This window comes from Rhododendron vialii, chromosome 10a, assembly GCF_030253575.1.
Source record: "Rhododendron vialii isolate Sample 1 chromosome 10a, ASM3025357v1".
NCBI lineage: Eukaryota > Viridiplantae > Streptophyta > Magnoliopsida > Ericales > Ericaceae > Rhododendron > Rhododendron vialii.
The window spans coordinates 10,401,867-10,414,978 of NC_080566.1; the positions used below are offsets into that span (position 1 = coordinate 10,401,867).

General features: G+C 37.0%; 1 protein-coding gene across 3 annotated transcripts; it reads left to right on the plus strand.

Annotated features, from left to right (window-relative positions):
* Positions 1–1,839: 1,839 nt before the first annotated feature.
* On the plus strand, positions 1,840–8,187 carry LOC131303333 (auxin-responsive protein IAA9-like). Of its 3 annotated transcripts, none has more exons than XM_058330142.1 (6): positions 1,840–2,065; positions 3,702–4,384; positions 4,512–4,738; positions 4,902–5,043; positions 6,965–7,026; positions 7,768–8,187. In XM_058330142.1, exons 2-6 carry the CDS (start codon positions 3,735–3,737, stop codon positions 7,803–7,805), a joined length of 1,119 nt encoding a protein of 372 aa, XP_058186125.1. In that variant the 5' UTR covers positions 1,840–2,065; positions 3,702–3,734; the 3' UTR covers positions 7,806–8,187. The 3 variants fall into 3 exon arrangements, with proteins under 3 accessions (XP_058186125.1, XP_058186126.1, XP_058186127.1); XM_058330143.1 differs by having other exon boundaries at positions 1,894–2,173; XM_058330144.1 differs by lacking the exon at positions 1,840–2,065 and adding an exon at positions 2,684–2,834.
* The last annotated feature ends 4,925 nt before the right edge of the window (positions 8,188–13,112 follow it).

Sequence of the window (13,112 nt, forward strand, 5' to 3'; positions counted from 1 at the left end):
GCTAAACAGGAGGGTTGTTTTCCTTGCGTGGGAATTGTTTTTTTTTTTCTATAAATTTCCACTTTTATAAATAAAAAAGTCTTCTTGATAAGCCCCGTCCAGCCAACTAGCTCACCGAAAATTACATTCTTGACCTTCGTGGGTTCGGAATGGTGTAGGAGTTTTACGTTAGTTTAATTTTTATATATTCGGAATTAATACCAAATAACCAACTTCGTTTTTTAAATTTGTCCCACGTTGGTGTTTTTTAAAAAACGAAAAATACTATAATTGGGCAAACAATGAACAGTCTCCTTTTAATTATCTTAAATAATAATTTGGTACAGCATAATCAAACTCCAAAGCCATATCTTACAAATGCTTTTTTGGTCATTATTTTTTGCATTTTTAATTGTTCTTTGGGATGTGATTTTGATACTTTACTTTTAGTTTGTTTTTTTCACATAATCTTTTATAAAGTGGAGTGTCAGTAGCTAAAAATGGAGTGTTAGAGACTAAAACTAGAGTGTCAAAATCAATTTTCATGTTTTTTACTCCACATAAATACAAGAGTAACTTTGACCTAACTTTTTGCCACCGTTTTTGTTTTTGTTGTTAGGTTCTCATAATTTACGTAGGTTTCAGTATAATTTTTACTTCACATCGTTCGCCCCAACGAGGGAAATCAAAAAAGTATAAAAGACTGTTAGTTTTTAGCATTGTCTTTAGTGAATTTTTTAAACTTTAGTCTATATTTTTTCGATTTCTCTTATCATGATAAACGATGTGATGTGAAAATTACAAAAAAAAAAAAAAGAAGAGAGAGCAAAAATTAGGGGAAAAAACAACCAAAAAGGCGGCAGAAAAGTTAGCCCCAAAAAGGGCAAGTATTGAAACAAGCAAAAGGGGAAGTACTATAAATGCCAAGAATAGTATGAAACAAGTTTTCGTTTGACCAAAAAAAAAAAAAGAGAGTATGAAATAGCTAATTTGAAGAGCAAATTTAAACTGGACGAGCTCGAACAACCGTTAGACCCTAGTTTTAAAATTTCTTCACAATTATATCGCATATTTGTCTCAAAAATTTTGAAAATTGCCGCGGCTCATGCTTTTTTGAAAAATTTAACGCCCATACATCGAAGATTTTCTTGAAAAATTTAAGCTCCTCTTAAGATTGCATGCATCTACCAAAAACAATATCTCCAATATAACACCGGTTTCTGTTTTTTTCCTTTTTTAAAATAGACGCAGATGTACAAGATTGTATGCATCTATAGTTAGATACGATCATATTTTATTAAACGTATAAGTTGTTTGAAAACAGCAACAACATTTTTCGTATTATTTTTGCAGTTCATGTTGATAGAAATGAATTGCACCTCACACACGTTACCATTTTTCTTTCAAATAATAACTAGTCACCGAACATTAAAATACTGCATTCGTCGATCCTCAGTGCGTGACAGCAAGTCATTCTCCATTCCCAATCAAACACATAAATAAAAACAACTCGTCTACCAAAGTGTGCGGATTCCACATAAACGTAAATGCGTGTAGAAGTCGGTGGGGTTGTTGAAATTCCTTAAATAAAATTAAATTTTCTCTCAATATTGCTTTCTACTACAATATAGTAATAATATTCTCTTAAAATCAAACAATAACAGAAAACTGTCTTTACGAAACCTTTTCCCAAACAAAATGATTCGTCTACACCACGAGCACAAAGGACAGATAATATAAACGATCCAACGGCTCACGTTCTTTCACCCGAACCAATCCTGTCCGTCAAATCAAATCACTCCCATCCAGATCGGTCCCATTATTTAAAAAAAGGAAAAAATCTCGTTGAAAAAATGACCCTACTTTTCCCGTAATTTTCCTTTTTGCCCCCTTTGGCCTTTTATCTTTTGCTGAGCTTCGGTGTTCACGGCCAACAGCTTGAGCTTTTGTTTGCTTTCTGCTTTAATGGAGGGTCCTTAATCTCTCTCTCTCTCTCTCTCTCTCTCTCTCTCTCCTACTTGTTTAGATCTCTCAAGTCCTGTATCTCTCTCAACTCTTCCTCCGGTGAATCGCGAAACTTGTTCAGGTACCATTCTGCTATTGGTTCACGTGTATGTATCTGTACATATTCCCACGCACATATATATATTTATCTTCTCATGTGTGTGAAGATACGCATGCGAAGATAAACCAGGTTTGTGGAGCGAGATCTTGATTTTTTCGCCTTGATTTTCCGGTGATTTCAGTGATTTGTATTGCTTCTGTTTAGCTTTACTCTTGGGCCTTCTTCTTTTGGGGAGTTTTTTTTTTTAATGTTCCTGCTTTTTCTTGCCTTTTTTTAATGGCATTTTGCAATTTTTTTTTGATTAACTAATTTATGAGCTGGTTCTTGTTGTTCTAGATCTTGTGAGTAAGGGATTTTGGAAGTTGATGTTCGAGTTGATTTTCAACCTCTTCGTGCTTGTTTGGTTGCCGAGAAAATGCTGATGAAAATCCTGAGGGGATCAAATCCTTTGTACCGAAATTCACTGTGCCTTGTATCGGTGCATTTTCGGCATTGGATCGCATAAAACATAAAAAAAAAAAAACTCACTCAGTCTTTCGACCCAAAACATCTGGGTACACCAATTTTCTAGGTACAGAGTATCTCGGGTGAATCTGAAGCTAAATGGACAGATGTTTTCCTGTTCTTGCTTTGTGTTGCTCTCTGTGGGCGTGCGTGGAGTTTTTTTCCTTTAAAGAAACAATCAAATTGCTTGGCTGAGTGCTTCCTTTTGACTAGGGTCATTATACTTTCGATTACGGCTTGCGAGTCGTGAACGTGGGAGTTTTATTTGGATTGGACTTTTCCTATGGTAGTTTGGTTGTCTTCTTTAAAGCAATTCGATTTCTTTTGCTGAATCTTACATCGAAGATGACGCTGATCTCTTGCTTTTTCATTGTAGATCTTACTCGTATTAGCCAACTTTCATTATCTTTTGCGTTGTTGTGATTCTGTCGTTGACTGTTTCAAATTTGTTAGGGGGTCAGTGAAAAGTTGCGGTTTCTCTCTGTACAATTTAGTAATTTGCGTTTTTCCTTTCTTCAAAGAACTCTGTTGTCCTCGTGGAAGTGTTTTATACCTCCATGCATTAATACTTTTGATTAAACAATACCCTCGTATTACTGAATTGAGTAATTATCTGAATTTTTATAGGAACTCTGGATCTTACGAAATTTAAATTTTGATTTGTGTGTTTGACTGATAAAATCCTTTTTTGAGGGCGTTATCGGTTGGCTGGGGACATCTAAGGAAATACTATAAATCTGAATAGGAAACTTGATAAAAACCCACCATTGTTTCCAGGTTTTGGGCCTTTGGCACCGTCCATTGATTGGTCAACTAATGCCCACAATAGTGAGTATGTGATAATGGATGGATGCTTTGTTTCTGTGTCGATATGAATTGATAGCTCTTAAGTCCGTTCGTTGAACTTGAGCCTATTAGTATAAAAGATAAATAGTAGCATATGAAAAAAAAAATAGTGGTATTAAAACCTTTGACTTTCTATCAAAGCTGGTTTTCCGGATTTCTTTCTATTTTTTTTGCAAGATAGATGAATTTTTTTGAGGTTTAGTTTTTTTAATAACTATGTAGATATGCACAGGTTTGAACCGTGAAACCTCTCCGGTTACTTAAGGAAATGAATATCTAATTGTTTTCATGTTTTGATTTCAAACAGGCTAAGAGGAATTTTCAGAAGTTTTGAAGTCTAATGTCTCCACCACTGCTAGGTGTTGAGGGGGAAGGTCGGGGTGGTGTTTCCATAATGGCTGCTGCCCAGAATGGTTTGGAATTGAAAGAACGGAATTATCTAGGTTTGCCAGATTGTTCTTCGGGGGACAGCTCCTCAGTCTCAAGTGGGTCAGAGGACAAAAAGATCAACCTAAATCTGAAGGCCACAGAGTTAAGGCTTGGTCTACCTGGTTCCCAGTCCCCTGAACGAGATCCAGAACTTAGCCAAGTGAACTCAGCAAAATTCGAGGAGAAACACTTGTTTCCTTTGCTTCCTTCGAAAGATGGAGTCTCTGCACAACCGATAAAGACTGTTGTTTCAGGCAACAAAAGAGGTTTCTCCGACACCATGGGTGGGATCTCAGAGATGAAAGGATCTGCGTATACCGAAGGAAAGTGGATGTTTCAGGCGGCTGGTTCTGAATCTGAAGCTTCCCTGGTCACAGGGAAGTTTCCTGGCAATGCAGGAACAAATGTTGGGCTCGCTTCTAGGGCATCTGGGGCTCAATCAAACGTAATGAAGGAAGTGCCATCAAAGGTGTTACAGGAACGACCTCGTGCCACTAATGGATCTACCCATAATGAAATTAAGGCTTCTAACAACAATAGCAGTGCACCACCCGCTGCAAAGTAAGTGGAGAATCCACTAAAACTGGGATTTTTTTTTTGGAGAAAAATAGACTCAGCGCATTTGCATTTCTCTGCAAACACAACACGGTATTTTTTATTTATTATGACATATTCTCTTCCACTACAGGGCACAGGTTGTTGGTTGGCCTCCTATAAGATCATATAGGAAGAATACACTGGCTACCTCTTCAAAGAACAATGATGAAGTTGATGGAAAACCTGGTCCTGGGACACTTTTTGTGAAGGTTAGCATGGATGGTGCTCCGTATCTGAGGAAGGTGGATCTGAGAATGTACTCTACATACCAAGAACTTTCATCTGCTCTTGAGAAAATGTTCAGTTGCTTCACAATAGGTGAACTATTTTAGTAGTTTAGAATGTTTAATTAGAAATTGGTTTATATTTAGAGTCGATGCTTGCATATAATCTAGTAATTTGTTTACTTACTTAGGTTTTACGAAAAGTACCATCTGTAACCGTGTTGGTATAAGTTACTACCATTCTATTGTAATTTCAGGTCAATGGGGATCCCATGGAAGTCCAGGGAAGGACATGCTTAGTGAGAGCAAGTTGCGGGATATGCTGCATGGTTCAGAATGCGTGCTTACTTACGAGGATAAGGATGGTGACTGGATGCTTGTGGGAGATGTCCCCTGGGAGTAAGATTCCATGAACTCCACCTATTTTATGACTTATTGCTACCAAATAATACCTTTGTTCCTGTAGTCCATATATTGTTTTTAGTAGAATGTTATATAGTTTTTAGTGTGTAGTTTCATTTTGTCTGTAGGATGTACCAAATGAAACATAGCTATCGTTTCTTTAAACCTGTTTGGAGATAATTTGCTATTCCATCTTTTATTTTAATCAGTGAAGCAAGTGTTAAAAGAGGCCTAGTGAGTCATTTTAAGTACCGTAGAAGAATGGAATATTTAGTTTCTTATACGTGCCAATTGTTGAGTAGCATTAATATGATTCTATTCGTTCACGAGTATTATGTATACATCTGATCAGCAGCTTTTGTCCCATGCACATCGTGTTGACGAACCCATTCTGTTTGAGTTGGTTTGGTCCAGTATATCAGGAACCCATATGTTAGCACATCAGGATCTGTAAACTGCCTGGTACATGGAGTGTATGTTCTTTTCACGGCCTTAGTAAACTTGTGTAAACACACTGATATGAGCAACAGGACTAGACTTTATCCTTAAAACAGTTACTGTTTTACAATGTGACTGCCGCAAGATGTTCAACACTAGATTATGCAGCACTGGGACAATGATTTGTATTATCGTATATGTGAATATGGACCTTTGACTTAACTTTTTCTTGTATGGCACTGTTTTGAGCATCAGTTGATCATTTCCAGATAATTTGGGCAATTTCTATGGATTGCAAATTCATGACTGCGTACTTGATTGGAAATCATTTGTCATTTTTCTCGTTGTACATGAATGAAAGATCTAATGAAAAAATTTGGGGGGCTAAATAAATAAGAGTCATGGTGTATTCAGACTTCTCAATTACAGACCCACACCATATGTGGTTGCAGTCTTTTGGATTACTACTTTTTAACGAAGCAGTGTTTTTTTGATAAGCATATTTTTGGAAATTTTTAAAAAAAAAAAAGTATACTTGACACAATTTCCTTGTCCACTGTTGGAATTCTTAAATATGGCACATACTTTGCAGGTCTTGTTTAAGATGTCTTAATTTCTTTGGTGTGGTTTATGTAGTAAATTTAGCGTGTTGTGCTCGCAATGGTCTCTTTGTCAAGTATCTTTCTCAACTGTGTTTTCGTTAATTGTTCACGGTTAAGAGGATGTTGCATAGAAAGTATGTACATGACGGCCTTGGATGGCTGACTGGTTGTAAAAGATTTGTTTAGCTGGTTGATTTCATGTTATCCTTCAGTTGGCTAGGTGCATTGGCTGTCATTTATATCACACGTGTGATATCAACATTCACTTCGCATGTTTTCAGTGTGGACTAATTTTGAATTGCAAATAACTTGATGGACTTGGATTGAAATCGAGACGTACTGCTTGACAAAACTTTGGATTGTTGATTTCATAATCCATCAATTATGGGATCTCTGACCTGGTGCTATCAATTGGAACTGCTGAGAAATATGAAGTTAAGATCTTGACAAGATGCTGTTTTGCTACATAGATCACTGGGATAAAGATGATTTGAATTGTTGGTTGGTGAACTTTAGAAGTCCTGTAATTTTCTTGTTGGATACACTAGTTTAACTAGTAATACAAATGGTGGATCTTCTCTGCTGTTGTGTCAACTGGCTCTTAAACTGCTGCATTTCTCTGGAATTTATATGTGAAAATGTTTGGCTCACTTCTTACCTCTTCATTCTCTCAATGGTGAATCAAGCATTCCATATCCTTTGAATTTTGAGAGAAGAGAATGGAAGGAAAGGAACCTTCCATTAAGATATCCTCCTTCAATGAAGGCCGCATGAGGAAATAATCATTTGCGTTAACTGCTTTTGGGTAGAATAAACATGTTTTGTTTGGTTGCTTTTGTACAACAGTACTCTTTTAACTATTTCGTTTAACTTCACAGGATGTTTATCGAATCATGCAAGAGGCTCAAGATCATGAAGAGCTCTGATGCTATTGGGTTAGGTGCGTGTTCCGTTTTTCTGGTTTCGTCTTGGATAACCATCAGAAGCTTTATAGAATTTGGACATTTAATCTTACATGGTTTATTTCTAAGAGCACTTCATTGCTTATTACTGCTGTGTGTTGGATTAGGTAGAAAAAAATCTTTCACCTGTTTCTCTCTTTTCTATCTAGTACACATGTTTGCTTGTCTATTACTGTTGGCACCCCATCGTGGATGAAGTTTACCCCTATATTCTTTAGTGCACTTGAAACATTTTTGGACCCACAAATTTCAATTCTCGAAAATTTGGTCTTAGGGTACAAGGCGATAGATAACTCACAAGTGTAACAACATCGTAGTTTTTTTAATGTTAAAGCAGCTCTCGTGTCATGTTTATTACCCTTTTCTGATGCAGCAGGTTCGGTTTCGTGACTTCAAATTTCAGCTTCTTCTTCTTTTCTTTTTTTTTTAAATAAGAAAATTTCAGCTTGTTATGGAATGCTTTTGCCTCCCTTACAAAAATGTAATTGGTTTGCTGTCTAGTTGCAATAAAAATGAGAATAGGCAGGAAAGATGGGTTTCCAAGTCAAGCACTGGTGTTAGGCCAGTAGCCACAGGGGCATTTTTGCAAATAGTCGGTTATATGCGTTTTTTTCCCGTCTTGTTCTTCATAGGGTAATTTTGTGAAGTGGAACATGTTTTGAATCATGAATCAAGGATAATTCTAAATACTTTTTCTGTCCTCCTGGTATGTTCTACAGCTCCCAGGGCCATGGAAAAATCCAAGAACTGCAGCTAAGCCAGTGCTTGGATATGATCGACTGCTTTCCAGTCACGTAGTCCGAGGTAGAAAGATTCTGGGTATTGTGAAACGGCAAGGCGTGTTTGGTTGATGAAAGAAGCAGAGGGTGATAAGATGATTTGGTGATGCAGTCCGGATCATGGTTTAGATGCTTTTAATGTCTTACCGTGTTGCTTTCTTTGAAAGAGTACATGTTTATTTGTTTGTGTCTGAAGTCTGTGATTCGTTATAAAGACCTTGTGATATTGAGGAGATAATCGTCTGGAGAGTTAATGAACTTTTAGTTGTGCCTTTTGTATTTGATGTGTATGTTCAAAAACCAAGTTGTAATTGTGCTTCTTAACTTGATGATTTTCCAACTGTGCGGTTTGGTGGATTATCTCGGCTATTGTTGCATTTTGAACTCGCTGAAGCTGTCCTATTTACTATCATAAATTTAGTTTTGGAATGGGGTCCTCTCTGTATGCGGTTCGATTTTGATCGTTCTTGGGTTTTCCTTGGGGCGATTTTGATGATAACGAACGTTCATATTTGCGGATAAATAAAAACATTCATATTTTAGAGCTCATCAAAAAAATTGATCATGCCAAAAATTGTGATGATCAGGTGCCGTTGATATGGTTTTGAAACACATTTATTTTGAACAAAAAAAGATTATACAACTAACGGATTGGAACTCATTTAACCAATTTATCTCAAGACAAATACGTAACAAAATTATTTCAACGGGTATCCGATTATTGTAATTTTTGGCATGGTCCAATATTTCCGACGAGCTCTGAATGTTTTGAATCATCAAAATGATCAAAATTGGACCGTCCAGTCCCATATAACAAATGAGAGAGGATCCTATTCCTCTTGCATTTTCTCTATAGAATGCCATACGTATTAGCAGGGACTTATAACCGCCTCGTTTATACCTTTATGCCAAACATTTGTGTCTCTTTTGTTCCTTTGGGAGTTACAATCTCCCACTAATGGTGTTGGCAAGTGATAAAAATGTTTGAAATCATCTGCGAACGCTACGGAGACTTTGATTTTTTTTTTATTTGTAGTTTTAACCAGTGTACCATGAACTACCAACTTTGTCTCTTGTTTACCCCTTATCGTCTTTTTTGGTGTTGCGGTAACTTTGCCTCTCGAAGCATTTGAACCTTATGATGCATGCAGCTAGCGTTACGGTTTTTTTCAGCAAGTTCTGAAAAGCATGACAAATGACCATATTCCGGGAGGGATCGATGATTGATCGAGAACTGGTTTATCCACATGGTTTACCAACTGCAGATTCACCGCCATGCTTGTTCTTGCTTTATTCGACTGTTAGTTCTTATATTTGTCCTGCCTTTCGGAACTCAAACCTGCGTTTATGCTATAAAGAGTTTGTTTTCCTAGCAATGCACATATTGAGTTGACTGCCCTGGGACGCTAAGTTTGTTCATCTCAGGATGCAATCAAATTCTTTTAATTTTCACAATTTGATTTTCTAACATAACCGGAGAACAGAAAGTTAAATTCTACGTATTAAAACCCTGGAATGGCGTCATTTTGACTTGGCAAACACGGATGGATCCCTTTTGCCATACAGAAACATCATACTTTTTTTTCCCCGATGAATTAGTTTCTGATTAGATGAAACATCATGGATTCTAAATATGAAGTAGTATCGGTGTAGTTGGAATAAATGGTTTGTAATCGTGGAGTACCGAGTATAACATTGCTTTCCTTTTTGGTAATTCGCAAAATTCACCGAGTATAACATTGTCGTTGATGCGGTTGGGAGCTATTTTTGATTGGTGAAACCAACATATAAATGCAATAGCGTTGCATCACTTCAGTACTGTAAATACTTATCTATGTCAATTCTTTGTTACTCTATCTGTTCAGTGTGACAACTAGTAGCTAGGAAGATGGCGTAATGCCTTTAGATTTGGCTTATAAGCGGATGTTCAGACTAGCTTAGGCACACCTCGATTAATAAATCCTAGACATGTAAAGCGACCGGACAAACTTGCATTGACCCCAAGTGATGTTTGATTGATTGCAACTTTGAATTAATGCCAAATTAGTGAAGGCTAATCACGAGTTCCTGACCAACATTATAGATAATTACAAAAGCAATATTGTGCTAGGATTTTCTCCCTAGTGCACTTTCATGGATTATAGTCTCTAAATATTGTCATATTTTCTTGAATTCAATCATGTAGAGCTCGATGGCATTTGTGAACAATGGGAGTCAAGAGATAATTATTTCCTGTTTAGTGGGTATTGGCTGTAATACAATATTAATGGGAAGCTAATGAATGTGTTATGGGGTTTATGATTATGTTGTTGGTTGAAAGTTGGGTATTTTATCATACCCTTTGTAAAAGAGAAATCTTTATAAAAAGATAAATCTCAATGTGAAAAAGAAAGAGTGGGTAGGGGAGACGAGTTCATATCATTGATCAATTAGTGAAAGAAGTTAGAATGTTTAGTAATGTCTTTTTTTTTCCCCTCTGGTAATGCTGTCCCCAGTTAGTTTGCGCGAGCCTCGAACTGATTCTTACAACTCTTCCTACAGCCGCTTCATATACTTATGCGTGAGGTGAGATGGCTCTAAAAGTTACAAGCAAGAAAAACATTAAGGAACAAACCTTTAAGTCTTAGGCTAAGACACCAAAGTCGGATTTAACAAAGTTGTAATGTTTAGTTATGTTCGTTGCAAGTAAAGTGAGATTCTAGCTATCTGGCAGCTATTCATAAAATCTATCTTCCATCAACTCTCCTATTGGGCTGTTGTTTAGTTTTTAGCTTTGTTGAGAAAATGACGGTTTATGACGGGTTTTGATAATTAATACCCACCAAGTACAAATTAAGAACACTTGTTAATACTGAAAATGTCATTAGCGGATATTAATTATCAAAACACGTCATTGACCGTTATTTTCCCAAAAAGCAATGTTTAATTATGAAAAATTCTAGATTGCCTAGGTTTTTAGATTTACTTGATTTGAACCTCTTCTAAACAATCAGCCCAACAACCAAAAACTTAGCCAACCACACGAACGAAAAGCAAGCAACCAAATAATGAACGAAATATATACATGAAAAATCCTAATGGATAAAAATCATGGGAAGGATTTGAACACCAAATATAAGCATTGTGTGATTACAAAACACCCTCCCTAATATAATAGTGATTCCTCACCCCGAGACTGATTTGCCGACTCCTCGTTCAGTACACCAAGTATTTAACTGCCGCCACCTTGAATCCACAAGCCTTCCAAAAACCCTTCAGTGTTCCACCGAAGAACAACTCGAAGTAAGTTGTAGACACCTCTTGATTTAGAACACGTGAAGGCCCAATTTCATGATCAATTGGACCGGTCGAAGCCTCGGAAGTCCAAACGTTGTTTAATTGCAAATTACCCGATCTGGCAACTTTCGGACGAACTTGGTGGGCCGACTTGGGAATTGCGGTCAATGATCGATGGTGTTTTTCGGCCTAATTCCTTCAATTAGGCTTTCAATTGGACGTTTTTGCTGTTTTAGGAAATATTTGTTTCGTTAATAACTTTTAGCGTATAATTCTGTAGAATTTGATTCTTTTTGGGAAAGTCGTGTTTTTCTTTCCTTTTTTTAATTTTATTATTTTCTCCAAATTTTGGAAATTTTCGTTTTTGAATTAGGGTTTTGCTATGGTTACACCTTTTCCTATAAAAGGGGTTGTAACCTAATATTTATGCAGCTTTTTATCAATAATATTCAGACTTTGTCTCTTTCTTCTTATGGATTTAAGAACTATTCGTGACTACAAGTACTTATCATTTGTTAGATAAGTACGCAACTAATCTCTTCGTGAATTCCGTTGCGTCACCTCTTGGAGTTAGATTGAAACTTCAATGATCCAAAGATCGCACAGATACTCCAAAATTCAAAGCAAAAATTCCTCTCAAAAGCTTCTTTTCTCGAAACCAAAAGTGCAGCTCTCTATTGTTTAGGAACCGTTCTGACTAACTGTTGTATAATTAGGGCTGTTGAAACACGCAAGAGTGGCTTGAGCCAAACGTCCAGCCACTTGCATAGACATTGCCAATCAAAAGGAAGCTCTAACGATGGAGTTTACAAATTAGGATCCTGCTTGTTTTTTTTGTATAAAAAGATTCCAAATACACTCTTCTGCGAATGGAAGGAGGGCAATCTTGTTAGGACAAAAGCCAGCTCATTTCAAATTACGAAAAGGTTTGTCATATCAAAAAAAAAAGGGGGATAAAAGTGAGTGGACGTCCAAAAGAGGGTCCTGGGACATCCAAAAAAGAAAAGATGGACCAAAATTGTCGAACAGAGGGAATAGTAAGTGTAAGGAATGCCTTGTATTCTTAGTCCCATATTGGTTAATTATGTTGTTCCTGTTTTTGTAGCCTATTATAAATAGGGCTTTTGGGGGACTTCTAGGAATTATTTTTTGGGCTCTCATATTGTGGCCTTTCTAGAGTTACGGATTATAGCCAGCTCTTTGTATATCTCTTCTTCACGTTGGTTAGTGAATCCTCTCTCTCCTCGCCCGTGGACGTACCCATCTTGGGGAACCACGTATATCTGGTGTTTTTGTGATTTCTTGTTTAGTTTTCAATTTCTCTATCTTAGCTTGCGTTCATAGTGTTCGTTACAACAAACTAGTATCAGAGCCTTAGGTTGCAAAAACTAGGGTTTCGTTTCCGATTGTGGCTATGGCGGCTAAATTCGAGATTGCGAAGTTTGATGGGCAGAGCAGCAGTTTCAGTCTTTGGAGAGTAAAGATGAAGGCTCTGTTAACCCAACAAGAATTGCACAAGGTTTTGTTAGGCAAGACTAGTTCTGGAATCAAAGAGGAAGATTGGGATGATACGGATGCCAAAGCTTTGAGTTCTATTCAATTGAGTCTGGCAGATGACGTTCTTCGCGAGGTGGAAGAAGAAACTTCAGCAGCAGGAATTTGGCTGAAGTTGGAAGGCATATATATGACGAAGTCGCTCACTAACAGGTTATATCTCAAACAACGTCTTTATACGTTTCGTATGCGAGAAGGTATATGGATCTGAAAAATATTGATAGTAAAATTGAGGATGAGGACCAAGTCCTAATTATGCGAGAAGGTATATGGATCTGAAAAATATTGATAGTAAAATTGAGGATGAGGACCAAGTCCTAATTTTGCTATGTTCTTTACCACTTTCGTATGAGCACTTTGTTACAACCCTATTGTATGGCAAAGACACGATATCCATGGGGGATGTTAAGGCCAGCCTATATTCGAAAGAATTGAGAAAAAAAGTGTCAGGTGAG

Coding starts and splice junctions, on each gene's coding strand:
- LOC131303333 (XM_058330142.1), top strand. CDS start 3,735: ATGTCTCCACCACTGCTAGGTGTTGAGGGGGAAGGTCGGGGTGGTGTT. Junction 4,739..4,901: donor GTTCAGTTGCTTCACAATAG/GTGAACTATTTT, acceptor TTGTAATTTCAG/GTCAATGGGGATCCCATGGA. Junction 5,044..6,964: donor GTGGGAGATGTCCCCTGGGA/GTAAGATTCCAT, acceptor TTAACTTCACAG/GATGTTTATCGAATCATGCA.